Source organism: Onychostruthus taczanowskii, unplaced genomic scaffold, assembly GCF_017590055.1.
Source record: "Onychostruthus taczanowskii isolate IOZ18803 unplaced genomic scaffold, ASM1759005v1 scaffold104, whole genome shotgun sequence".
In the NCBI taxonomy this organism is placed as follows: domain Eukaryota; kingdom Metazoa; phylum Chordata; class Aves; order Passeriformes; family Passeridae; genus Onychostruthus; species Onychostruthus taczanowskii.
This window is the reverse complement of record NW_024496968.1, coordinates 726,547-754,212: the sequence shown is the minus strand read 5'-3', so window position 1 is coordinate 754,212 and position 27,666 is coordinate 726,547. Positions and strand designations below refer to the sequence as shown.

Genomic DNA, 27,666 nt, shown 5'->3' with positions numbered 1-27,666 from the left:
CCATTTGAGGGTGAACCCTGTTCATCACCCAAGTCACTGAGGAATACATGAAACAATACACACCCCAGCATTTACTTTTGTAGTACTCACTCATTACAGATAGCAAGTCATTAATTACTTTTTCACTTGACAACTTCAGAATCATTTAAGAGTCCATTCACCTACCTTGTATTTCTTCAGCTTCCAAATAAGATTCTTTATGGAAGCATTACCCAAAGACTTACTGAAGTCAAGGAACATTGACTTGTTCTCCCTTTATCCACATTCAGTCATATCATCATAGAAAGTAACTACATCGGCCAAGCACAACTTCTTCTTATTTACAAGTACCAAATACTCCCAACTACCATCTTGTCCTTCACAGGCTTGGGAATGGATTCCAAGGAAAACATGCTATGTGATCTTTCCAGTAACTGAAGCGAGGCTAATGAGTCTACAGTTCCTGGTCATCCTTCTTGCCTCTTCTAGAACGTATGCAAGGCTAGTCTTCTTCCAAGCATCAGGAATCTTCCCACAAATTTGAACATTTATAGTGGGTTGACCCAGGCTAGATACTGGGTGCCCACCCAAAGCCACTCTGTCACTCCCCTCCTCAGCTGAACAGGGGAGAAAAAATACAACAAAAGGCTCATCAGCTGAGATTAGGACAGGGAGAGATCACCCACTGATTACTGTCATGGGCAAAACAGACTTGACTTGGGGAAAGTAACTGAATTTATTACCAGTCAAAATCAGAGTAGCATAATGAGAAGTAAAACAAATCTTAAAAATACCCCCACCTCAGCTCTCCCTCCTTCCTGGGCTCTATCTCCTCCCCATGAGAGGAAGAGAGATGGAGAATGGGGGTTACAGTCAGTTCACACCTTATTTCTGCCACTTCCTCCTCAAAGAGGGGAGTCCTTCCCCTGCTCCAGTGCAGGTTCCTCCCATAGAAGACAGTCCTCCATGGACTGGTCCAACATAACTCCTCCCTACAGGCTACAGTATACTTCCTTTGGAACTGCTCCAGTGTGGAACCCTTTGTTCATGGGGTGTAGTCCTTCAGGAAAAGGCTACTCCAGCGTGAGTCCCCCACAGGGTCATATGACCTACCAGGAAATCCACTCCAGCAGGGCTTATCTCTCAGGTCTACCAGGAGCCTGCTCTGGTGTGGTCACCACTTCCTTTCAGGCATCCACCTGTGTGTGTCTCCTCCATGGGCAGCAGGTGGATCTCTGAACCCCTGCTGAGCCCCCTGGACTGCCAGGAAACAGCCTGTCTCAGTAGGTCTGCAGGCAAATCTCCTCTTTGGAATGTCGAGCACCTCCTTCCCCTACTTCTTCACTGACCTTTGTGTCTGCAGGGCTGTTCCTCTCACATATTCTCACTCAGCTCTTCTCTGGCCACAGCTACCTTTGTACAAAGAGGCTCTTTTCATTCCCCTTCTTAAAGATGGTTTCACCGAGGTACAACTACCATCGCTGACGGGCTCAGCCTTGGCCAGTGGCAGGTCCACTCTGGAGCTGGCTAGCAGCGGCTCTCTTGGACACGGAGAAAGCTTCTGGTTTCTCACAGATGCCACCCCGGCAGCCCCTGCCACTCTCAGAGAAAGCCTTGTCACACAAACCCAAAACAATGTGTTATCAAAGGAACACGTGGTCTGGTGATCTGCAGCTGCTGCCCCTTACCTTCCCTGACTATGCCAGCACAGAGATCAGGAAAAAGACTGCAAAGTTCTTCTTACACTCCTTTTGACAATTCTGACTTCTGTAAAAAAACCCAAATCCCCAACAACTTGCACAGATTAGAAGTCACCATATTTACACAAGAACAATGAGGAAACATCGAATTGTAAATTGCCTCGTTTTACTCGACAGTGTTGGGTTTTCTTAATTAAGAAGAACATGAGCAGAACCTCGAGAACAACCATAAAATGTGGAGATTATTACTTTTGTGGCGCTTACCTGCAGTACGAGACACGCTGCCCACATAGCGCACAGTCCCGTAGTCGGTGCCACAGGCGACCCGCCGACCCAGCGCGTCGGGAGGCAGCCCGGCAGCCATCCCGGGACCGCGGGAACCGGGCTGCTCCCAGACCTGCAGGCACAGGAGAAACGCCCTTAACACACGCGCAAGCCGCAGTTCTCACAACGCCCTTCCTTGAGCTGCTCTTTTGCCGCCGGGCTGCAGGCGGCTCCCTCGCGGCGCTGCCCCGTGCCGCTCCCGCTCCCGGAGCAGGCTCCTGCGGGGCCGCCGCCGCCGCTCACGCACCGGCGGCGCCGCTCCTCTACCGCACTTCCGCCCTGCGCCGCGCGGCACTCTCCGCCCCGCCCCGCCCGGCTCTCGGAGCGCTCCGATTGGCCACGAGCCCCACGGCAGCTCTGCCCTGGCCCGCTATTGGTCCGCCCCGCCCTCTACCCTGCTCGAGTCACCGCCTCCGGGGCAAATCGGCCCGGGGCTTCGCCGCCGCGGAGCTTTCTGGGTAACGGTGTTCACCGAGGTAGCTCCGCCACGCGGGCTTGCTAGCCCCGGACTACAGCTCCCAGAATGCCGCGGGGCGAAAGGCGGGCGCTCTGACTGGGCGAGCCGGGCCCGCGGGGCGGTGCCGCGGTGTCCCGCCCGTCCCGGGAATTGTGCCTCCCTGGGAATAGCCGCGAACTTGCGGCGGGCTGTGAGGAGAAAGGAAAGATGCCCCGGGGAAGCGCTGCTGCGGTGGGCAAAGCCCTGCGGCACCGGTGAACCGACACTGAGCAGGAGGTGGTTCAGAGTCCGTAGCTCAAGGCTGGGGCGCACTCCCGGGAGCAGCGGCTGAGGAGAACTCGGGAGACCCGCTGAGCAGTAGAGCTCCCCGGAGCACCCCCGGGCCAGGGGGACTCCCAAACGGTGGTATCCTCTGTACGCTGCTACATTTGTTGCTGCATTTATTTCAACATTCAATATTTGGGGAAAATATTCCCTGGGAGATCCAGGAAAATCGAAGTGTCCACTGTGCGCAAGATTAACAGCAAAAAATGGAAGACCTGACTGTGTTCTAGTACCAGTTGGTGAGGAACAGAAATTGAGTAAGAGCTCTTCAGTTTGACAGAGATGGGTATGGCAAGATCTAAGAGCTGTGTTTATAAAAATCAAAGTATTGTAACTGATGTTTTTCACCTTTTTAATCTCTTGTGTTTCATAGTTCAATGTCTCATAACAGCTTAATGCAAACAATATAATTTGAATGTTGGCATCACGAAGACTGGAACAATCATGACAGTAAATAATCAAGCAGCTCTTTCAGTCCTAGAGCTCCATTACATTAAATCTGTCTGTTCTTCTGGCAGGCAGCATATTAGTACCCTTTACTCTGAGGCTGTGACACTGACTACACAAATCGAGTATGGGTATTTGGTAACACTAGTACATTCCAATCAAAACAATCTGGATAACGTGTATATTCTTCAGCATGCTGATTTTTAGCATCTTCCAAGTAGCAGGCTTTGAGCTTGCACAAAGCAGCTGCTCCCCAAGGGGACAATCCACCAAAGAACTCTGTGCCTTCGCTTAACCATCCTCCCTTGCCATAGGTAATGTGTTGTTTCAGGACAACTAATAGAATTGGGGGAAAAATTAGATACCCTAGTCCTTCTTCCACATCTTTGGTGGTGCTGCTGTCCCATCTGGGTTCCTAAGCCCACTCATCTCCCACAGAGGGCACTCTTGGAACGATCTACTCCAGTTTCAAGCCATGTAGCTTCAGCTACATGGAAGAGGTACAAGTGAGAGCAGTAAGGCCTCTTGCTGTCCTTTTTGACTCCCCCACTGTTCCCAAGGTGTACTGCCTGACAGGAAAGGCACTGAAAACAAGAAAATACTTCTTGTGATCTTTCTGGCCCCAGCTGCCCTTGTTTTACCCCTAGTTTGACAGGTAATGCAGCCATTCTCACAAAAACTACATGCATGTCGTCAAATTTATTTCTAAAATGATAATGAGAATAGCATTAACTTATTGCTTGTTCTTTCTGTTTCTTTGTACTTCTTGTTTCAGTGTTGTAGTCAACAAATAGCCTCAGCTCATGATCCGCTTGACAAGGAACAGGACAGTCCTAATGCCAATTAAACAACTAGACCAATTTAACATTTTCACATCATTGCCGCAAATTACAACTTCGGCATTTTATAAACACTTAAGTAAAAATGGATTTAGCTTCTGAATTTATTGAACATTCATGCTGGTTGGTGTAAAAGGTAAGAGATTAGGTTTATAGCAGAGTTTTTACACTTCTGTGAATATCAATGACAATTCCTCTGTATGGCTTTTACTTTGACCTGTACATTCCATCCCACCCCAAAAATAAAGCAGTTGGCTACAGGTTCTTCAGTCAAAACCACAGGAAAACCGTTTGAATTAGTTCCATGCTTCATATAGTAACTCTGCAATTATAGGAAATTCTACTTTTAAAGAACTTCAAGGTTTTTTTCCTTGCAAACCTTTTCCCCCTCCAATCTGTTCACACAGGCTTGGTGTCAGCCTGGTTTTAATAACTCCAGTCACTGAAAGATTATGCTCCCTCAGCCAACAGAAGTTCTCTGTGGAAGAGCAGAGATCACAAGAGAATAGGAGAGGTTTTATGTATTTCAAAATATATAAACAAAATGTATGCATTTGCCATTATACAGACTTCAGTAATTACCGAGTCATTAAGCAGCTCACACTACACGCTCAAGAAATAGCAACTGAAGCATTATGGAGTGAAAATGACCTACTGTGCGCAAGAGATGATGCAGCTACTAAACTGTCAGCATGTAATTGGTATACCAATGAGTCAAGCATTTTCCTGGAACTCAAAAGCACATAATTATCTATGATTTCCCTTCACCTCAGAGTTAGTCTTCTACACAAATTCATGTCAGGTTTTGTAGTGCTTTCCCTGGAAGTGTCACATTAGGCCTTCTTGGTGAATCTCCCATGGCTCTCTATGCTGTACTAAACAGAGATAATCAGTAAATACCTTTTCAGTAGGTTAACTAAGAATGTACTTGTTCCATAGGGAATACAGGTGAGGAACACTATCAGGGTTAATGTAGTTTAACCTGCATCTTTATTAGAAGTTTTACAGATTATATGCTTGAAGTGAGTTGATGAATCATGGATTATTCCTAGACACACCTCAACAAGGTGCCTCTGAAGTAATTTTAAAATAAGTACTGCAGAAAAGGTTGAACACTGATGCTCAGCTATGATAAAACTTTTTCAGGAAGGATGTTAATGTGAGGTAGCAATCAACTCAAATAGGCACATGGCAGATAATGTTTCCCTGACTTCAAGAACAGAAAAATTGTTAAGACAAAGAAAGATAAAGTAATGAAACAATGTACTCTTTTATCTGTACCTTTAATAAAATCTTTAGATGATATATTCAAGTTACATAAATAATTATCAGAATAAATAATTTTTAACTTAAGTATCTCTCACAGTCTATTTGGGAAGCTCAGAGAAATTAACCACATACTTTAGCTTTTCATAACTAAGTTGAGTAAATTCTGTAAAAGAAGGCAAAATTACATGAGGCAGCCTCAGGAGGCAAAACTGAGTTTTCTTATTCTGAAATCCTTTCCTTGTCCTTTGTCCACCTGCCAGCTCTGGCTTTCATCAGGCTCTTGCTGAGTGGGATAATTCATTAACCTGGACAAAAATTAACTTCTCTCCCTCAGGGCTAGTGAGTTAAGTTCATTCATAAAAAGACCTAACAGGCATTACTACCAAAGCAAAATAGATCTTGAAAGCAAACAAATAGGGCAGGGAAAGTAGCTCAACCTACATGAGACAAAAATAATTTATGGTCATATAAGACGTTACAGGCTTTAGCTTCCTGGGAAAAAAGTTTCAGGCATTTTGAGGTTGCAGAAAATCTTGGATTAATCTTGAATTACTTTTGTGAAGGCAAATGATGAGCCAAGATTCAACATTTCAAAAGTAGACCCAGACTATTAAGTTTGTCCAGGATCAAAACCTAGTTTGATGGCACTGTGTGCTTGGTATTAAGAGCAGAATAGAAACATAGGTGAAGGAATTACAGTGAAAGTACTGAGCAAATAATACAAAGAGCATAGTAAATACCAAATCTGAAATGTAAAATGATGAAGATGGAACAAAGAAGAGCAACAGATGCCCATATGGCACATGAATAAAAGCCTGGCCCAATTCAGTGATAAAGGCATGTTAAAGTTCAAACCAGTTTTACATGAGAAATGCAAACCCCCTCACAAACTGCATGTTTTTATACCTTGCTAGCATTTTAACAGTAACTGAGGAAAACAGCCATTAATACAGGAAATTTCCATAGCACACGTAGCCAGATTAACAAAACTAACAAAAAAGCAGAAACAATTCACAAAAAAAGCAAAAACATAAAGAACAGCCAACAGTTTCTTTCACACTAACATTTCTATGTTGCTTGTATCAACAACTGGCTGATACACACAAAGTTGCTCTGAGTGGGTACCTAAACAGCCTAAGTTCAAAAGGAGAGGAGAAAGCTGTCTCCTCAGGAAGGTCTTGAAATAGTGCAATTTTCATCCTAACTTTTTCATTGACAGGATAAACATAAGCCTATGAAAAAGCAAAGACAGATATCCCATCCAATGGCTGGCTACTCTAAGACAGGTGACAGCACTCATTTTCATCCAAGCAAGAACAAAATCAGAAAACAGACTAGTTTTGGCAGTGAGGACTGCTGAGGTAGTGGGGAATGCTCCAGACTGATAAGTATTTGCATTTCTCTTAATATGAACTGCAAGAACTAAATCCCCAGGAAATGCACCGATAACCTGATCAAAGTACAACTTGCTGGCAATGGCAGGAAGATAAGGGGAATGATTCTGGCTCAAAGGGACTGACATTGAAATCAGCATCCCCTTTGTTTCCCCGTGGGCACCTCCACTTGCAAATTGGATTGCCATTCTACAACAGTGCATATTTTATGAAGATCAGGAAAAATCCCTACTCCCTGTATTGTGGGAGGCATAGCAACAGAGGGGCACTCACACAACTAATTGTGCAGTCACAAGAACTCCCATGCTGCTTTAAAGAAGGGTTTTTCTTAACACTGCTTAACCTCAGGAGCATCACTTAACCATTGTTAACATTGGAGGATATTGATGAAAATGCACAGACTGATCTTATGGCACCAAATACAAAATCTACCTTGACTAAGGAACATCATTACTACTGGCATTTAGTACTTAAAGATGCTCTACCAGGTTAACAGATGAAGGGGAAATATCCCAGCCTCTTCCGACTCCTGAATACATCAAGAAAAGCTCTCACAATCCTTTTATCCTAACCTAAGTGAAGAGCAACAATGCTGTGGGCCTTTCCAGATATGCCTCCAGCATATGCTTTGAATACCGACATCAAACACCTGGTAGGCAGAAAAGTAAGACAGGGCTGCATGGCCTCTTGTAACCTGGGAAAAGAAAGCTGGATCAACTGTTCCCTTCTTACCTATTTGTGGTTTAAATGGCCTGCAACTGGAAAACATCCATGTACCTACTCCTAATGAAGGCACATGCTAGAAGATATAGAATTAGCATAAATACTGGGGTGAATTGCCAGAATGAAAAAAAGGAGTAACAACATAGCAGACATCTCAGAGGGTAGAAAAGCTTTATACAAACAGTAAGAAAAGCTACTTCATTTTGGTTATGCAGAACTGTTTACATCCAGCAACAGAACAGAAACGAAACGGCACTAAGTGCACTTTGCATTGTGTTGCAGTTACAATATCCTAACAGGCACAAGGATACATTTCACAGTAAGACTAGGAGATTCTCCTGACAACAATAATCTTTTCAGTGCTTTTTCCTATTCAACATTAACTGCAACAGTGCTTAGAAACTTCCAAGACATGGCACAAAATAAATGTAATTTGCTGCAGACTATTTTCACATAACACATTAAAAATTTACAAGCTTACTAAGCACTGCAAATTATGAAAAATGAATTACAATTCTCTTTTATTAACATTAAAGATACCTTTCCCCAAATTTAAGCTATTCAGTCCTGGCAACCACGTCCATTCAGTGAAAAGCCTATTATTCAGTGTCTAATCAGACAAAGATTTCTCCTCAGCATGCAGGTAAAAGGGACAGGCTATAATCCGTAACTACATAATATTTCAGACTGAAAGCAGTCATCCTCAATTTTGTCATGTTTGATCACTTTCAGAAAGATATTAAGGCTGCCCAGGGAAAACATTACAGCAACCGTCCTCAGTTAGTTTTCTCAGTGGGCTGAGATCACAGCTCTCCCTGTTTTCCAGGTGCAGTAAATTAACACCTGCATTAAACTATCCTTTAGCCATCAGAAGCCAAGCTTCTCTGTCCATTTCAGAGTATGCTTGAGCTAACAGCACAGCTTATAGCTCCAGTCCTACCTTTGATCCAAACCATTACCTTGCTACCCCAAGGCAAAGCTTAATATACCTGTGTATACCAAGGGAACAGAACCTGATTAAAGCCAGCCTAGACAAGAAAAAACCAAACATCTCTGCTTACATTTTATTAACATTTATATATATTTATACTTATATATATCTGAACAGAGAACTTTGCTACTTATCAGCCCCACCCTAAATCTTGCTCTCAGTCCCAGTTCTATTTTGGTATGTCTATAATTTTAAAGCTCTATTTAAGCAATTAACAAAACTGAATGGTATTGTAGCTTGTAAAACAAGATACTGTACTTTGTTTTAAGAAAAACATTACAGCTCTTGTCTCTTTGGAGAGATACAGAACATGCCTCCAGACAGCAATTCAGGACAGGAATGAAATATGAATTATGAATAAAGTCTTGGAGAAGCCCCTCAATTATAAGCAGAGATTAAAGAAATCTGCACCAGTTATGGTGTCCTAAAGTTACCTGGTGTGAATTCCTTTCCATTTCTAATAGCAGCTCATTATGTTGCTATTTGCACTTACATATATGAGCTCTAATGCATAGATTTAAGTTTCTGGCTACAGAATATTTGACAAATTCAAAATCTAAAACCAGGTGAGCAAATTTACTCACTGCACAGCTGGAATCAGCAGCAAATTTACACTTCATTGATGTGATGAAATCTTTTCTCTAAGGTACTGCAAAACCTTTATCAAGTCACAATTTCAGACTGACCAAGTCTTATTTGCATATGAAATAGTATCTTTCATAATTCACATTCCCCTGAAAATATCCAGAGAAGCTGGTAGGATATTCACTCTAGGACATAGTAAACTGATCCACTTGATCTTCACAAGTTAAACTTAGAAATATCACACAATTTTATGTGCATTGTGTTGCAAGTACCGACTTCTTTTTAAACACGAATTTTGGTTTACAAGAGCATTGTTTAAAATGCATAATATACACATGTCTACCTGATGTAATTTAACACAGAATTTCAACCAAAATCCTATCATAGCCTGGTTAGGGGCATGAGAGTTTTAGGTATGAAATAATGCCTGTGATTCTGTCAAGACTATTACACTTAGATTCAAAACTTGTTTTAGTTCTAGTACATCTGCTTTAACAAAACCAACTGTAAGCAGTTACAGTTAAGACTTCAGAGATAATAAGGTATATATTTCAAAACTCAATGACTAGATATTTTTAACAGTAATTTCTGTAACATGGCTACAAGAGAAAGTTTTACATAAGACTGATTATCACAGCTCTCCATCTGGTTATTCTCCCATTTTCAAAAGAGTTTTAATCCACACCCAGAAGTCAATTTTTTAATTTTCAGTTTCTTTGAACATTTTGCTCAGCTGTTGAACTAGTGCCACAAGCTCAGGGTTTCCCCCAAGTGATTCAATTTGTTTATAGGCTTCAGATTCAAGCTCTTTCAATGTATTCCGAGTGTACTCAAAGGAACCAACATTTTCAAGGTAATGTACACAGTACTTTTTTATATCTATGTTCTCTGTCCTTTGACGTAAAATGTTTTGCACCTGAGTACTTTCAGGTCTTGACCAAATTGCGTGAATGGTTGGGAATGAGAACTTGCCCTCAGTTAAGTCTTCACAAAAACTCTTGTTCTCGCTATATTCTTTGGAGTGTAAGTTGGCATAGTCATCTCTTATTTGGAAGAAGAGACCAAGTGTGTTAAGAAGTGGCTTTAAGTCTTTTTTATAATTTGAGAACAGCTGCATGAGGCCTACAGCTAATCCGAAGAGACCGCCTGTCTTTTGCAGTACCATCGCTTTATACTCAGCCTCTGTAGGACACGTGTAAGTATCCCTCCAGTAAATATCCAAGCCTTGACCTTTATGGAGCTCCAGAAGTTGACGGGTAAAAACTTTAACAGCATCTGGATGATCAAGGGTTAAAACCTTCTCTAAGCCAAGAAAATAAACATAATTAGCACAGTTGATTACAGATGGAATTCCATAGATACTGTGTGCCACTGGAAAGCCCCGTCGTAGCTTTGAGTTATCTTCAATATCATCCACAAGTAGGCTTGCATTGTGCAACATCTCTGTCACTTCAATGATAACCTATTACAAGAAGAGAAAAGTGTTAAGTCTGTCACTCTAATTTAACCATGAATTTTGCAAAACTATATTTTTAAATGGATAATGTTTTAAAGAACTATATTCTCTATTACTGAGGTTCCTCTTTAGGCAACTTGCCTTTACTGTTAGTACAGATTTATGCTTCTCTTCACCATCCAGTTTGCTCTAAGTCCTGGATCACATAGTCTTATGTGTAATGTTTTCAGAGTCAAAGTTAATTTTACTCCCTGAAGTGCTTCTACTTGCATGCTCCTCTTCACTGTTACTACAGTTCTAAGCCAAGCCATTGTCTAGGAGTTATGGAATAACTGATATTAGAAACATGACTAGGGGAAAATAAAAGAAACACAGTATTCTGAAATGTTTAGATTTACAAACCTGAAATCTCCCAAAGACCGTTCTTGAGAGTGTCAGGTATCACCCACTATCACATTTCTCTTGTGAACCACGTTTTGATAAGTAGAGAGTTCATCTTTCTTTTCCCACATTTTGTGTGGTTATATTCAGTACTGAGCTCTTAAAGGACAGACTATTCCCTCTGAAAATGTGGAAAATTCTTGGCAGAAAGACAACAGACACAATTTCTTTTGAGAAGCTTCCTACACTCTGCTTGTTACTAGAAAGACTAGTATCACACACCACCTGAGGTGTGCAATAAACTGTTCCTAACATTAGGTTTGTAGCTGACTACTTTGAGTAGAACAGAACCTTAACAACTCCAGAAAAAAACAGGATTCTTAACACTATATGCTGCTTTTATTCCACAGCTGCCACACAAGCAACAGGTACATTCAGCACCTGCTTAAATGGAAATAAATTTAAGCACATAAAAGTGCACACCATATAAACTCACTGCAAAACACATCTGATTAAGATATGATTTTAAAGCTAATGAACCAATTACACTCCTTAGCTACAAACATTACAGTCAGTCAAAATTCATCAAAACAAATGTTAAAAAATACTAAGACCACCATAACATGCTAGTATGGTCCTATTTGGTGTGTGCTGTGGGACAAAATAAGGACTTTGCTGTAAGCATTTTCTTGAGCACCAAGCCACCGGGTGTTCAGTGAACATTGTCCCAAAGATTAAAACTCAAACCCCAGGAATTTAATCCCTTTCCCAAGATACAATTGCAAGAACAACCTACTTAAACACTCATGAATCAAAGGATAGTGTACTTACTGAGGCAGCTCTACACACCTATTTTTTTTGGTCCATTATCTCATTCTCAGTACTATCAGGAATGTTTCCCTGTGTTCTGTGAATTCATTGGATAAGTTTATTCCCGTACTTCTCTTTCTAACCTATTTCATATCACTGTCAATTTCATGACCTCTTGCAGCTTCCATACCTAAGGTGTAAAGGAAACAGTGTTTCCTGACTCTGTGTTTCTATCAAATTACCTTGTGAACCGAAGATAGTGTCAAAAGTGCTTCAAAGGTGAAGGAAAGATGTGAAACAGTTCAGATATGAGAAAAAGCTTATTTTAGAAGACATCAGGAAGTAGCCTTAGAAAATGAAAAGACTGGTCTCCATAATGAAAGCTGAAGACCCAGTACAGAGTGCTACGTTTTCTTACAACCTACATCTATCTAATCAGTATCTGCTGCACTATCAGTCCAACACACAGGTTTCTTCCACCTCCTTATCTGCAACAGCTTTGAAATTTGCTTGACTCTTGCTAGGCCATTTCAGTGCCTTCTCAGAAAGAAGTTCACCTGACAAACTGAGTGTTCTCTAATTCAACAAGTTGAAGTGTTTCAGTACAGCACCAAAAGGGAACTAGAAATTCAGTAAGTGTTGGGGGAAGAGATCATTTGGTTGGGGCAAAAGGTGAAACAGTGGTAGTTAACAGTAAAATAAACTACCAAGGAACAGTAGCCTCATTTGTATAATCTAAATAAAATACACAAAGTCAAATAATCTAAGGTAAGAAAAAAGTCCCAGAATGAATGCCAGAATTCAGATTTTTAATAAAGGAAATATAAATAGCTGGAAATTAATCAGGCTGTTAGACACAGGGGACATCTTATGAAGATAAAGAGAGATGTCAAAAAGATGACCAGAAGTGCTCCTTTGGATTCAGCCATCCTTAGTTATTAAAATTAGTACTAAAATGCACAAAAGCTGCAATAATTGCATCATGATGAAGACTAAAAGATGACAGGCTCTTGTTTTTTCCTCCCATAACCAACTTAAGTAGTAAAGGAGACATTAAAGCATTGGTTTTCTTCATAAAGATAATCAAAACGAGCAGTCCAAGTTCTCAATAGCAGTTACACAATCATCAGTTTAAAGTGACAGAACTGGTAACTTCTGTTCACACAGAGGCATTGCAGCTTTGGTTTACTATTAGCACTAAAAAATGGACCACAATGTCATGGGTGCCTAGCAAAAGAGCAGGAAGCAACAGTCAGATTGCAACATAAAAACCCGCTAGTTGAATAAAATGGAAGGTTTTGTTATAATGAAAGGGGTTCGGCATGAGAAGACAGGCCTTGGGAAGCTGCAGAAACCCCATCACTAGATTTTCAAAACTGAACAGGGCTGCCAGAAGCCTAAAGTAGCTACAGAGCAAGCTCTGCTTTAGTACAGGGTTGTCCTAGATAACTTCCAGAGGCTTCTTCCAATCTGAATTCTGATCTGTGATATTAGATTAAACCCATACATGCAATACACAGGTTGCTATATTATTTGTTTCATTCGGATGCTTGTCTGAGAACAAAGGGCAAGATGTGTCTAGCTAAAAGACAGAATAAATTCTGCTAGACAGTTACACAGACAGGCTGAAAAATGGAAGATTATGAAATGCAGCCTCTTAAACCACTCAAATCACTTTGCTGCTTGAGAGCTATGAAGTGTCACTTGTAAGCCACCCTAAAAATGATCCTTCACAAACTCTAAAGATAATTTCATTAATTGTTGGAAGAAGTAACAAAGGACAAGTTGGGTGCCAAAAACCACAACCAGTTATATTGCTTCCTTACATTGCCTTGGACAGAAAATATTTTGCACACTCTGTACCAGTTTAACAAAACTGCAGTCTAACCTAAAAAGAAGGATAACTTTCCATTTGAAAAGCCACAGTGTTTAAATACATAGCCATGCATCCTGCACACTTTGTCCAAGAGAAAAGACAATGAGAATTCCTAGATAATCCTTCTCATTAGAAAGTAAGGACTGCAGACTATATGATACATCCCTCTCAGTTTTAGGTTTTTAATGTTGATTTAATTGCTGACTTTGATATTCTTGCATCAAAATCTCAAGATTTTATTTTCAAGCGCTATACTTGTGAATTCTACAAGGTAACTGTCCAGCTTGTTTTGGAAGTTATTAAAAACTCAGTGTTAATAACTGAGTTATGTTAAGTGGGTAACAATGATAGCTACTTATCTACAACTTCAAAGGTTGAACACACTTGGAAAGAAGTAACTATTCTAGTAAGACATGGAAAAAATTTCTTTAGTGTTGCATCACAGTAAAAACTTTGCACTGAAGTTGTTTTCCTGAAAGTTCACTTTATATTCAGAAATTAGTGCATTTAAGATTTCTGATAATTTATGCTATGTAAGAGAATCATCTGTTACCGGTGGTCTTGGAAGAAAGATAACCTTTTAAAAATAATTAGCCAGTACCTGTATTTTATCTTCTGGAACATTCAGCCAGTGATTAAAGGCCTGGGACAGTTTGGTTCTCACTTGCTTACCTACAATAAAAATATTATAGACATTTATAAAAATAATAGAGTTCTTTATTAGGCACAATAGTTTGTCTTAACTATAGCTGATTTGAGACCCAATTAAAAAAACTGATCAGTGTGACAACACAAAAGTGGAAAATATATCAGTGCATCGCTTGTTTCTTTATTGAATAAACATCAAGTAGCGGCAGTTTCAGTTTTAAACACTTCACAGGCATATTTAAAGCACCTATTTACAGGTTACTATATTTCGTTTTCACAATTTAATTAGTAAGGGATCCTGACCATGTTGGTAGCCCGTACAGATCAGCTAGTTTGCAAGGCATGTTAATTTTAATATTAAAAAGTTTCAATTATGATTCATTATTAGTTGAAAGTATGGGTATTTGTTGAATAGCTATTTCTGTCAATTTTTAGGTCCTTCTCCTGTAGCACTATTCTTTACTTGCTAATTTGTAAAACAGGAAAGTGACATTTCATATACTTACTAAATAACTCTAAACAAAAATCTGAACAGAACATTCTGAGCACAACAGAACTTTCCAAGAATTCAGATATTTATCTTCTACCCAGGAAATCTACCTACAAATAAGATTTGGTCTGCTTTGGTAAAATCTACTTTGTTGGAGCCAGGCAGTCATCCTGTTTCATAGGAATTAAAGACAACATCAAATGACCAAGTTTAGTGTTAAAACAAGTTGTTCTGTTCAATCCAGATACCTTCTACATGACAGAGTGAACTTCAATAGAAGTTAACCTTATGCCTATATATTACTGATGTCTACTTTCTTTGGTAATTTGCTGGTTTTCACGTACCAATATCTATTCAGCATCTAGTCATGTTCAATATGAAATAAAGTCATCCCTTATCCACACTGAGACAATTCTGCTCTGAACTTTGAGAAGCTCAGCTATGTATTATATCTTGGAATAACTGCAAGACAGGTTTACAAAAACAGCTTTGTATATATAGCTCACATAAACAAGCATTTGGAAAAAGCTTTAAATAAACTTCAAAGCAAGCGCAACACAGACATCCATGGTACCCATATTACTCGACTCAGGATGTGCTGAGACATAACTGAGATATTCTGCAATACTAGTCCTCATGTTGATAATTCCGTCTTGCCCATAGCACCAAAGAAATGTCAACATTCGAATCTCTCCCTAAGGCTTCTCTATGACTGTGTAGCCAGCATATACAGAACAGAATAAGTATGGGTAAATTCACTTGCAGTGACAGACCCTGGAGAAACTGGACTGAGAATTTTTCCCCTTCTAATTAAGTCACCACCAGGTAAGCAATAGCTTTGTGGGTTGGGCTCTGTAGCAAGGGTGATAACCTTCCTCCCTGGATCAGATGTCTGCACTTTTTGTCTCAGTTCTCAATGATTTCCACTGCTTCCTGTCACCACCATCTTCTGGTCCTCACTACACAAGATTAACAAAATGGTCCTCTTTTTCCCCCCAGGAGCTCTGTCCTCTGCTTCTGCCACATGTGAACAGGCATTCTTACCTGGACATGCAATGACATTGGCTTGTTTTCTCCATTTCTGTTGTCTGTGCTCAGTTTTCAACACTAACAGCTTTTTGCAGAAGGGAAGGATTGTTTTTTCGCTCCTTGAGAATAACTGTTACAAATATTTGCCAAACTGTATGGCTTACCAGTTAAGGATTAACAAATATTTCACCATATTCATAACAAAAACCAGTCAGAGAATATCACATTAAGGAACTGTACCTTATCTATAACTTATCTATAGCTGTTTATTCTCCTCTAAATTACTTAGATACAGACAACACCTGCTTTTTCTTTTTAAACTAGGCAGCTAATCCTGTTTTTCTGAATGTGTTTCCTAGAAAATACACTTAAAGAATGCTGGATGTTCAGCAACAAGCATTGTTTCATCATGAGGAACTTGACTACTACCATACACTCTAAATGGATTATAACATGCACAAAGGATTAAGCCACTTCAGTTCCTTGGTACAGACAGCATTTGAATTGGTAGACTTGTCTACCCTGACTAGCAAGGTTTCCTAGACACTGACTATTCAAGGAAAAAACACTACCTGTATAGTGAGACATTTATTTTTCCTTTTATAGATGTAGATTTACTTGTATTCTAAAGGGAACATTATTGCTACATTAATACTATTTTATCTGATTCTGAAGTCAATCTTACCTGGTCTACGCGATAGTACAGTGATTTTCTGTACACACAATTTATGCCTGCAGCCATATTGTGGTGGCAAAAGACCAAACCCCTCCAATACTGGTCTCTAAAGCCTGGATGCAGAAGACTTCATTCCTTGCCACATCTCTCCTCTCCCCAAACTAGACAAGACAACAATACAGGGATACTAGGACAAAATTAAAAGGAGCACTGCCAGAATTATCCACTTTCTTCACTGTCACATTCCACCACTCTGTTAATTATTCTAAGTAGGCTATTGTAAAATTGAAGAATAGAGGTCTAACATCCAAAATTAGAAGCTCTACCTACTGTATAGAGCTATAATAATAGACATTACTGCACCAAGCTTTTATCAAAGTTCTACTAAACGCATTTGGTTTAATTTGCCTAAGATCCCAAATTATTATCCAAATCAAACAGCAACTATGGAAAGCTTTTCTCCTTAGTAATGCTGGGTGGAGAAGGTGAGAAAAATAGTGAGAAATTCCTTTTACGGCTAAGAATGTTAAAGCTTTATCCTCCAAACAAATATCAAGTTAGATTAAAGATGTTGTATTGAGGACATTCCCTCCTCCTCTTCAGATGAGATGCTTCTCATCTAAAGGAAAAAAAAAGGAAAAAAATCAGCCAACTTACTCTTTATATACACACTTGTTCTTATGATAGAGCACAGACACAAAAACTACAGACCACCATTCTGGACAGGCTCCTGGTTAATATAGTTTCACTCTTACTGTATTCAAGTAACCACAAATTATGCCCTGAAGACAGCACCCCACTTACAGAGAGGGCTCATGAAAGGGCTAGAACAGCATGGGAAAGAGCAGAGGGACTATTAACCTAGCCCCCATTACAGCTAATTCAACTCATTAGCCCAGCAGAGAACACAGCATTTTGCTAGGTTAGCTTTCTGCCAGCTTTATGTACTGAGTCAGCTTATGCAGTGGATCTGCCACAATCAGTACAAGGTGAGCAGGAGATGCTGAGGATTAGGGGAAGGAGCATTGCCCTTCTGGAGGAAGAAAGCTCTTTTATTATCTCAGCTGTATTGTACACTTGCACATTTAACTGCATCCTCTGATGGATTAAAACTAAATGGACGAAGTCCCTAGGCAGACCTTTCCAAGCAGCTACAAGAATACTTACAAACAGCATAAGTTAACTGCATGAAGACAGGCAGAGAGCAGGCACATACATGTTTAACCCGTGCAGCTACTTGTGCCTGATTAAGGTCATTAACAGAATTCTCTAGCATAACTCCTCTGCTCAAAATAGGGTTAACTAGTCCAGCATTGTGATCCTGATTTGTGCCTTGCTCCTTCACACAATCCTGAATGTCACCATCCCATGGTCACTGCAACTAAGGTTGCCTCCAGTTTTAATGTCCTAACCAATTCTCCCTTCTCTTTAAGTGGAAGTCCAGCACAATGCCTTCTTACATCAGCACTGTGGTCACCTGTGTTAGCAAGAGGTCACCAATTCATTCCAGAAACCTCCTGGACTGCCTGTGTCCTGCTTCTTCTACCACACTGTAAGGTAACTCTCATAAGAATCAGTACCTGTAAATATTAAGCATTTTGCAGTTGTCTGAAGGTCTCATCAGCTTCTTCCCTCTTAGGGGGTCTGTAGCAAATACCCACTATAATGTCACCCCTATTGATCTGCCCTCAAAACTTAACCCATAAGCTCTCAACAGGCTCATCTGACTGAAGGTACAACTCCATGCAATTCAACTGTTCTTTCACATAAAATGCAACTCCCATTCCTTGCCACCCCAGATTGTCTTCCTAGGCCATCCACATCCATCCATTGAAGCACTCTAGCTGTGTGTTTATACCGCAATACAATTATTGTCCTACAGTTGCATCCAAACTCTACCTCCTCCCTTTTACTCCCAATAACACATGCATCTGTATAAAGGCACTTCAGAGAAGCATCCAATCCTGCAGATCCCCAGAAAAAGCAAAGAAAGAGCTTACCCTATCAAGTTCTGTTTGTACTTTCTTGTTGGAGAGCTGGGATGATTGGCCTTCAGATCTGATCTGTAGATTACTAAGTGTCTTGCTCAAATCAGCCTATACACTTTTTTTGCAAGTTCACTAATTTCTTACTTGATTGTGTGTAGTCATTTTTTTTACTGTAATCTCTACTTTTGCCCTGATTTGAACAGGTGGATACTATCCCCTCTTGGTAGTCCTTGCTCTGCAAAGGAGGTCTCAAGGCCATAAGAGCCAAAGCTCTGCTATCAGCATGAGCTGTGAAACTAACTAGCTGTAGACAGGCAGTATCTGTTTATTCCTCCTGATGGTGAGAAGGGGGTTGAGGATGACACAGAAGATCCACCTGGCTTCCTGTGGCCTTGGCCGTCATTCCAAAGGCCACATAGTCTTGCTGAATAAGCTTCAGGCACCCCCTTACTACATCCATTAGTGTTCAAGTAGAAGAGCTTTAAGGTTAAGTATTTTAAAGGTGAAACACACCTTGGCAGTCCTTCCCTCACATCCCTATCAGGGGTATCTAGAAGCAGCAAACCTCCCTAACACAAAACAACATGTGGAAGCCTGTATTCCCTATAGGAGTCAGTCTCCCCACTATCTGCTCAGTCTCACCACTTGCTGCTGCCCCAGGTGCTGTTCTGATGCTTAGTCATATAAAACCATAGAATCATTTAGGTTATAAAAGGCCTAGAAAGAGCTCCCAGCCATGTGTCTTCTTTCAGTGCTCTGAACCTATTTGGCAACTGCACATCTGTTCAAGGAACAGGCATCTCCCTCCTGGTGTCAGAGGCCACCAGCCTTCACCATTACGGGAGTATCGATTTCCCAACCTGATATGAAGAGACTATTTCTGCCCTCCTGTCAATATACCTGGAGGTTTCAGATTCTTGAATCTGTAGAGTCTTGTAATTTTTGTTATTTATGATGCTGTGCAAGCCTGCTGACCCCCTTCCTCCATTTCTTTGCTTGGTGACACAGGTTTTGCACAACTACACAACTTTAGGAGCAGGGACATTGCTTGATTCCAGCTAGCAGGTGCCACCAGGCATCCCTGCAGCTCAATCTCGAGAGGTGCAGCCTCCCTCAGGAACTTGGCCCAAGCAGAGGCCTCTGATGTGCCAAAGGTAGTTGTGCCAGTGGTAGGGATCATGGCCTGTGGTGCTTAATTCCCTCACCAGGCTGATCAAGTTCAACAACCCAGCAGAAAAAGCTGAACAACAAAGCCAGTCTTGACTGTTCAGCTTGCTAAACAAGACCAGGAAAGACTGCAGTCAAGACCAGCAGGACAAGAATGGGAAGATGCACAGTCATGAATGGGATCAAAATCTGCCCCTTTCAACAGCAAGCTATTAACCATATCAGTTATTGCTGTTAACTCAGACTCTTAATTCACACACATGGTGAATCTTTTAAGTAATTTTTGAGACAAACCTCAACAGAATGTATGAAAGTCACTCCTGCACTTTATGATACTAAATGACAAAATACTAGATTAAGTAGAACATTGCTAAAAACTAGTATGGCAGTGTTCCACTATAACGAGATTTTACAATAAAAGTTACTGTTTCACAATCTATGTTCTCCAAAGCAGCAATTTCTGCTCAAGAAAGGATAAACATTAATTACCACACAAAACATTAATTACCATACTAGCAGTTAAAATAGCACCATACTAAAAATACCTTAAGCCTAGCAGCTTCCCTATCCTAGTGCTGTTTGAGGTCAAAGAAATATACAAGGTTACTTTAAGTATCACCACAAGACTGTTACCATTAAAAGTCTTATTTCAGCAAAGGGAAACAGAGTAATCAATCTCCTCTACTAAGTGGTTAATACTCAAGAGTTGTAAAAATTTGTGTTCTTATACTATTGAGAACATTAGCAGGCTTTTTTCCTTCCCTGCTACCAACCTTAATACAGTTATATAATCCCTTTTTATGCAAACTTTGATATGTATCTACATTCATTCAACCATAGGTTACTAAACTGCTTGGAGAGTTTAACTAGCCTTTCAAGATAAGGAACGGGACTACTGTAGAGCAATAGGGTACATATTTGACACTCAGCCAAGCTTTCTGCAAAGCCCCTCAGAGCTCAAACTGATCCAACAGAGAAACAGCTTCTTGTTCCTATCGTTGTGCCTGCTCACTAACAAGACAGGAGATTAACCAGGCAAGTTTTTAACAGGTTAGGTGATTGATACCACCTAATAATTTGATTAGCAAATTGAGAACTGGCACAAGTTAAGCAGCAGGAGAACACTGCCAGAGGCTAAGTGGATGGAATGAAACTGCCTCTTTCAACAAGAGCCTGCTGTATTAGCTTGGGCATCTCATTTGAGCTCCACTCTAGGTAGAAACAGCATCTATAAGCTCATTTTTTCCACCCTTACTGAGCACTGGTACTCACACTGACTCCAAGATTCACACATATAACTCGTTCCTACTGATCTGTACCTGGCATAACTGACCTTAGGCAAAGCCAGTGTTTCAAACACATTAAACACGGTTTATTTATGATGGGGAACCCTCACTGCCTCACCTGTTACTCAGTACAAGCTTCCCACAGGTACACCACTTTTACCGGCCTAGTTTAAGAGAAGTTTTCTTTTGATCACACCACCACTACTGCATAGAGAGCAGTGTATCTTGTCTCTCACCTTCCCCAAAACATACACTAAATTAACAAGAAGTCAACATGGCAAAGTGCACTATCAGATTTATGATACTTTAGCAGGACAGGATATAACACACCTGTACTGCCAGCAAGTGTAGTGTTACATAAGCCACTAGCAGACAGTTACTACAGGTAAACTCACAAAGTAAAGAAATTTAGCCACAGGAATCAACGTGGGAAGGTTAAACATATATTCTAGATGCATCATTTAAAGTGAAAGGTACCTGAAGAGCTATTTTGCCTATAGAAGATTTTGGGGCACTTTTTGGGTGCTGTATATTTCCTACTACGAAGCTGAGCTTTTCTTTCTGGTATCTACAATAGCTTTAAAAATAATTAGCAGCTAAATATGTAGAGGTGTTGCAACATTCCTTGGTTAAAGAGATAATCTAATAAAATAAAAAGTAGATTTAAAGATTATGTTTGAGGAAAACAAATTTTTTCAGGACCAGGGCTTAGAAAGCTCTCTGTAATATCACAGACTCATTCTCAAGGTAGTTCTCTAGAAAGACCACCACCCAGTTCAACATAGCCAAAAGGAGTACACATGAGGAAATGGGAAACAAGCCTTCTGGCATTAAAAAGGCATTCAACTGCCAAATTCTTTCCTTTTCTTAGTTTTTAACCTGGTGCTAACTGCCAAGTCAAATGAAATCACTAATGTTGGCAAGAAAATCCTGGATATTTGTAGAAGTTAATAACAAAATTCATTATACTCCGGTATAATGAATTAGGACTCAGAGGACCCACCCTACTGATATACAGCTCTGGCTGCAGATATGCAAAAGCCACTTAGTACTCTGCCTGTGATTTATAATGCTACTTGTCTAGGCAGAAGGTCTTCTTCCCTGGTCAGATATCATTTTGAGCAGAAGTATTTCCTTAATATTTACCCAAATTTTGTATCTTCTTTAACTCCTTCAGCATGCAATATAAGCTGGACAGAGGGCAACCAGGCATTTATGCAATAGTTCCAATGACAAATTTGTTTTGCCACTACTTTTACAAAATTAGTCACTTTGATAGCCTGTATGGTCTTACACTTTAGGTGTACAAATAAAAGTCACAGCAATCTGATTGTTTAGTCGAAGAGGCTTCCAAGGGGCATATCCATACACCAGCTTGCTTTCAAACTGCCTCCTGAATTCTCCTATACTGTTAAAGACTGAAAACTTCATGTGAATGTATTGCTGGTGACCTGATACAACACAAGGACTGGCTTAATCTCTGACAGGTGAAACAAGCCATGAATATGGACAGCTGAAATTGGCCATAAGAGCACCTGTCTCTACACACACCAAGGAGAACAAATTACACAAGAGGAACGGGTTAATGAAAACCCCAAAAAAACACCCCAAAACAAAAACAACCAACTAAACAAACAAAAAAAAAAACAAACCCAAAAAACCTCCCAAAGTAACCAAACAAAAACTCCTCAAACAACACCCCTCTCCCTCAACCAAAAGAAAACACACAACCCACTGAGTTCAGTACAGCAAGCAACAAAATAACAAAATATCAGCCCTGAGTTTAAAACCAGGATCAAGTCTTCAATACTAGCCTTTATCAGTTTTTAAAAGCAGCAAGTCGGCTACTCTGGAGAACAGAGTAACTGAATTGCAATATTAATATGACAATACTACTACAGACACAAGAGCTATTGTACCAATCTCACCAAGAAAAAAAAAAAAAAAAAAGGTGGTTCCATAAGATTAAGAAAAGAACAAGTAAAAGAGAAACACTGAAAAGTATTACTTTTTATTATTTTTCAATCTACAAATCAAGCACAGAAAAACTTCTCGGCTTCTACTTCCCAAGACAAAAGTTGCTATAAAAACAATTTTGATATTTAAAACAACACAATACAAAGAAACTTGCCTGGTAATTGAAGCAAATACTGGTATGGCTCTAGGATTCTTTTAGATGTTTCATCCATCCCATCCATTTCTTTATTTCCCAAGATGTAGTTCACTGTTAAAGAAAGTGTTATTAACACTATTTAAATTTAAAAATTTGTAAGTAAGTAGTAGATCCAGACAACTAAAATATCAGCTGACTTACAGGTTAGGTGCAAATATTCCGATTTTGTGCAGGACACCTATATAAAAGGTATCCAGATGTCATTTACCAAAGAAACACATATAATACATGCTAAATAGAGTTTTCTCTAATCAACCATGAAGTTTGAGCCAACTCCTAGATTTTCTTTACTTTTTTGTGTATAGCAGATTGCTTAGGTGATGAAGTATTTAAAACTTTACCAAAGCTCCATTGCAAATCTTTAAAGACACTCATACAAAATCTCATACGACTAATCTGATTAGATCTCACTAAATGCTTTCTCCATACATTAGACATTCCAAAAGTGGAAATGTCTTAAGAGCAGAAAATACATCTCAGACCAAGGCAACCTAAAGAAACAGAATACTAGCTTCAGTCTTTTGATGCAATTCCTCATTCTTTTGTTATAAGTTAAAATAGAAATATACCATTTTTCTACCACCGTTCAAGCATACAGACAGTGCTACACACATTCCCATACACCATAAATGTAATAGGCTCTTATGAATAATCTTTTAGGATCCAGGGCCTACAGATATCAACAATTTTCTACTGATTAGCTTCAATTCACATACTTTAGGTCATCTCCATCTGCACTGTTTTTTCAGACTGTTTTCTGCGATAGATTTACTATCCTTTCACCTCTAGCCTTCCTTACTGCACTGGGATGCAGCAACTCAAAACAATTCTTCTCATGTAGTTTTAAGACAGGAACTGCAGCAGTAGCATAAAGTCTCATGCTACTTCAGCATCACTTCTCAGATACTTTGCTAGTATCCTGCAAAGAATTTATTTCTTTCCTCCTGGAGCAAGTGAATAGTTATGTAAATTAATGTCCCAATTTTGGCTAGAATAGAGCTAATTTTCCTCCTAGTAGCTGGTGTAGTGCTGTTTTGGACTCTGTGTAAGAGTACTGTTAATAACACACTAATGCTTTGGTTGTTGCTAAATAATGCTCACTGTAAGTAAAGGACTCTTCAGTTTCCCAAGCTCTGTCAGGGAGCAGGTGCACAAGAAGCTGGGAGAGTATAGCTCAATCAGTTCCTGTCTATGCCCATTCCCACCTTCCACACCACAAGCATTTGTAGCAGTCTGTACTTGAGCAACTGATCTGTGTTAATAACTATTTTCAAGTTTAGGTACAGATCAACTCCTTTATTTGCTTCTCTCTGTGCGTTCATCAAACATATTGGCACTTCAGGGGCAAGAAAGGCTATTTAACCAAATATAGTTGTCAACAAAATGCTTGTAAGGCTGCGCCTTTTGGGAAAGCTTCGCATATTTTCTTGGCAGTGATGCTGTGATAAGAAGTACAGCCTCTCCATCCTATCCATGATGTGCCAGCACAATTAGAGGTCAGGCTACACACCAATCAAAATCAGATTTGACACCCTTGACTCCTTATTTAGTTGCCAGCTTGTTGTTGTAACTGAAGTGCTTTCAACCCGCACTGCCACTAAGAGGCAGCTGTCAAACTGTACCCTTACATATAAGGAGTAAGTCTCAAAGGACTTCAGTGAGGAGGTAAAATCAAAGATTTTCAGTCTACTCCCAGATGTTTCAAGCAGAAAGAATCTGGTGGAGATAGATATAAGGATATGCTATCAACCTAACAGCTCCCCTGTGACTATTATTTGTCAAAAAGCCACATAGACAGTGATAGAATTGAAAGTGCATAGCTATCCAGCTAGGCTGAGAAGAGATGCTGGGATTGGAAGTGCTCTCCTATAAAAGCTCTTGCTTAGAGGTAAATGTTAAAGCTCTTCCTCTTCCCTCAGGGAATTAGTTCTCTTGCGCATCTGTAAGGAACAAAGTCAATATTCAGAATCCCCAACTAACTTGAAATTCATTAGTATTGTACAGCATCGATCTAAATATTTGCATCTTTTTGCACAAAACTAGTAGGAGTTTACCTGAAATACTAAATATCAGCAGAATATAAGTCAGGTGCTTTTTGCCACAAGTACAAAAGTTCTTTCTTTTTTTTTAATAAAAGGCAAAGTAGATCTAATGAACAAAAGTAACTAATCACAAATCAATATAATTAAAATTTTCCATACTACTATTCTACCATTAAATTAAATTCTAGGTAATTCCCCACCAAGGGGAAAAAAAAAAAGCCTGATTATTCATCAGATAGCTACACATTTAACACACTCACTGGCATATAAACAGTGAACAGAACCTTCCCCAAACTTATACATAGAAAGGGACCCTCGATAAATAAACATGTAAACGAAATTCATTACAAAAGCCTCTAAGCAAAAATACCATGATATGTGTAACATCATTGCTCTTTGCACAAAATTATCACATACAGCACACTTGGGAAATGCTTGATATTAAGGGTTTCCTGCTGAGATGACTGACCAATTTGTCACGGAAGTTACACTTCTCAGTGATTTACACACAAGATCTCAAGTCACCATCTCCCACTAAGAAGTAAAAGCCAGCAGTTAATAAATGAAAGACAATGAAAAGGCTTTTGTTAGCAAAAGTGCAAGAATTGATTACATCTATGCTTATTCATAGGATTAAAGCAGTTAAGGCCATTTTACCTTTTAAACCAGCACACAAACTTGCTGCATTTCAATTCATATGGATTACAAAGTTAATTTTCCAGTTATTTCTTCACATAGGCACAAAGAACAGTCACACACAAGAGAGAGCCCAAACAGCTGTTTTTTGGACTGCATCAAACCTTATCTCTGATGACCTCTTTGGAAACACATGTAACACTAGGATAAGATGGTGACGTGGGCCTCCATACTGTGGAACTACTCTAAAGCTATGATCTGTGTCTAGATCCTCTTTGTAGAGAGGATGAAAGTTGATGATTAACTCTAGGTCAAATGTCAAGAAAAAGTTTCCCTCTGGAACTTTGCAAAACAGCTTCTCAGGCTACCCTGTTCCATTCCACTCTGCAGATCCTTCTTCTATTCCCAAATAGGGGGAATATAATAGTCTGAAATAGTCCAGGTTAAACATGCAGATGGTATTTTAAAAAGTATCATCATCTCAGGGGCTGCAGTCATTCTGCAATTACAGAGAAAATAAGAGACAACTATCAAAGAAGCAAAAAGCTCCAGTATACAATGAACCATTCAGAAAGTTCTCAAATCAGCTCCATCACAGAATTTAGTGCACTGAGACACTGGCTTCGTTGTAACCAGTGGGAGGGAAGAAGCCCCAGACAGGAGGAGCAGGCAGGTAGGAGTGAGAAGGAGAGTTTCAAAAGGAATACACAGAAAACATAGTGAATACCTACTGTTTCAGAGACTACCAGAAGTCTTAATCCAAATGCAGCTGGGACACTAGTCCACATTCCCATTCTAATCAGCAGAGTCGCGTTTATAATCCCTCCCAGGCTGACACCGAACAACACCTCGCATTCAAGCTGTGGGCGGACAAGCTTCCCACAGGTGGAAGGGCAATCGCAGACCACTCATTTTCCCCGAAGATACAGCTAAGTAAACAACAGCTTTCCATAGCGCCACTCCAACAGTAACGCCAGTACGACACGAGCATATTGCTCCCGTGATCATGGTTCCATTTTAATGGGGATTTCCAAAAAAAAAAACAAAGAGCACGAATGGTACCGAAGCCCTAGAACAATACCTCGGCCGCCAAAGTCTCGGCACGCAGACGGGGAGGGTCTCTGAGCTGCGCGCTGACCCGAAGACAGAAGATGAGTCGGCAAAACCCGCGACCGCAGCTGGAGCGCTGCGTTACGCGGCTAAAACTCACGTTTCACAGAGAACATGAAGCTGCTGCCGCCAAACTCCCGCCACAGCCGGACCGACGGAAATAAGGTCCATTTTTTTTCGGAGTTCAACACGACAGGCGCAGCCTGTTCAGCTGCCTCCAGCACCCCAGGACGAGCGGGCCCAGCTCTTTAGCGCCATTTTAGGAGACCGAGAGCCGAGGACGCCGCGCTCCCCCCGCCCGCCGTCCACCCCCATTTTCTGATCGGCGCTGTCGGGCTCAGCCGCCAGGGAGGGCCGGGAAGCGCCGCCCGCCGCCAGCCCAGCGCAGCCCCGGCCGCGGAGCGCTCTGTCAGTCACTCCGCCCGCCCCGGCGACCGCCGGCACCGCCCAGCACTACCGGCGGCCCCCTTTCCCCCGGCCCCTTGCCGGGCAGGCTACAAGCCCCTCCTGGGTGGGGCGGGGCGGCCGCAGGACACGCTCCCCCGCACCCGGGCTCGGACGGGCCTTTCCGAGAGGGGCGCTCCCTCCCTCTCCGCCGCCCAGACCCCAGTGTCCCCCTCCAGCCACTGCCAGCTAACAGGGCAGCCAACCTCGCCTCGCCGCCGCCTCCTCCGCCGCCGCCGGCAGCCAGAACCCCGCCCCTGAGCAGCCGCCGCTCCGGGAGTAGCGGCGCTGGCGGCAGCAGAGCCCAGAGCGGAGCGCCGCCCCCCTTCCTTCCGCCCCGCCGGGCGCCACCTTCCCCTCCTGGGGGGAAAATGCGCCACCGAGCGCCGCCCGCGCACGCGCAGGCCCCGCCCCCTCGTCTC

At 41.0% G+C, this 27,666-nt stretch overlaps 2 protein-coding genes across 10 annotated transcripts in view; both read right to left on the bottom strand.

The window, feature by feature from the left end:
- TBCE (tubulin folding cofactor E) overlaps window positions 1-27,573 on the bottom strand; it is a 50,581-nt gene extending 23,008 nt beyond the window's left edge. Inside the window, exons 1-3 of one of the 4 annotated variants that reach the window (XM_041413946.1) lie at window positions 27,451-27,490; window positions 22,971-23,063; window positions 1,944-2,076 (exon numbers count right to left, since the gene is read on the bottom strand). In XM_041413946.1, the coding sequence (XP_041269880.1) occupies window positions 1,944-2,043 (100 nt within the window). In that variant the 5' untranslated portion in view covers window positions 2,044-2,076; window positions 22,971-23,063; window positions 27,451-27,490. The other 3 variants (XM_041413937.1, XM_041413955.1, XM_041413962.1) reach the window with 3 other exon arrangements.
- Window positions 5,338-27,485, bottom strand: GGPS1 (geranylgeranyl diphosphate synthase 1). 6 transcript variants are annotated; one of them, XM_041414031.1, is made up of 4 exons: window positions 27,451-27,485; window positions 22,971-23,063; window positions 14,157-14,227; window positions 5,338-10,494 (listed from the first exon to the last, which is right to left on the bottom strand). In XM_041414031.1, the coding sequence occupies exons 2-4, from the start codon at window positions 23,035-23,037 to the stop codon at window positions 9,733-9,735; spliced, it is 900 nt and encodes a 299-aa protein (XP_041269965.1). In that variant the 5' UTR covers window positions 23,038-23,063; window positions 27,451-27,485; the 3' UTR covers window positions 5,338-9,732. The 6 variants fall into 6 exon arrangements, with proteins under 6 accessions (XP_041269965.1, XP_041269948.1, XP_041269957.1 ...); XM_041414014.1 differs by lacking the exon at window positions 27,451-27,485 and adding an exon at window positions 26,901-27,438; XM_041414023.1 differs by lacking the exon at window positions 27,451-27,485 and adding an exon at window positions 26,422-26,764.
- Window positions 27,574-27,666: the final 93 nt, after the last annotated feature.

Bases quoted from the DNA above. Each gene is read 5' to 3' on its own strand.
- GGPS1 (XM_041413996.1), bottom strand. From the start codon at position 16,464: ATGGCTGCAGGCATAAATTGTGTGTACAGAAAATCACTGTACTATCGC. The intron at 15,853-16,407 runs GTAAGATTGACT...TATTTGTAACAG, and splicing joins TGTACTATCGCGTAGACCAG to TTATTCTCAAGGAGCGAAAA. The intron at 10,495-14,156 runs GTACTGGCTAAT...TTCTTGTAATAG, and splicing joins TTCCAGAAGATAAAATACAG to GTTATCATTGAAGTGACAGA.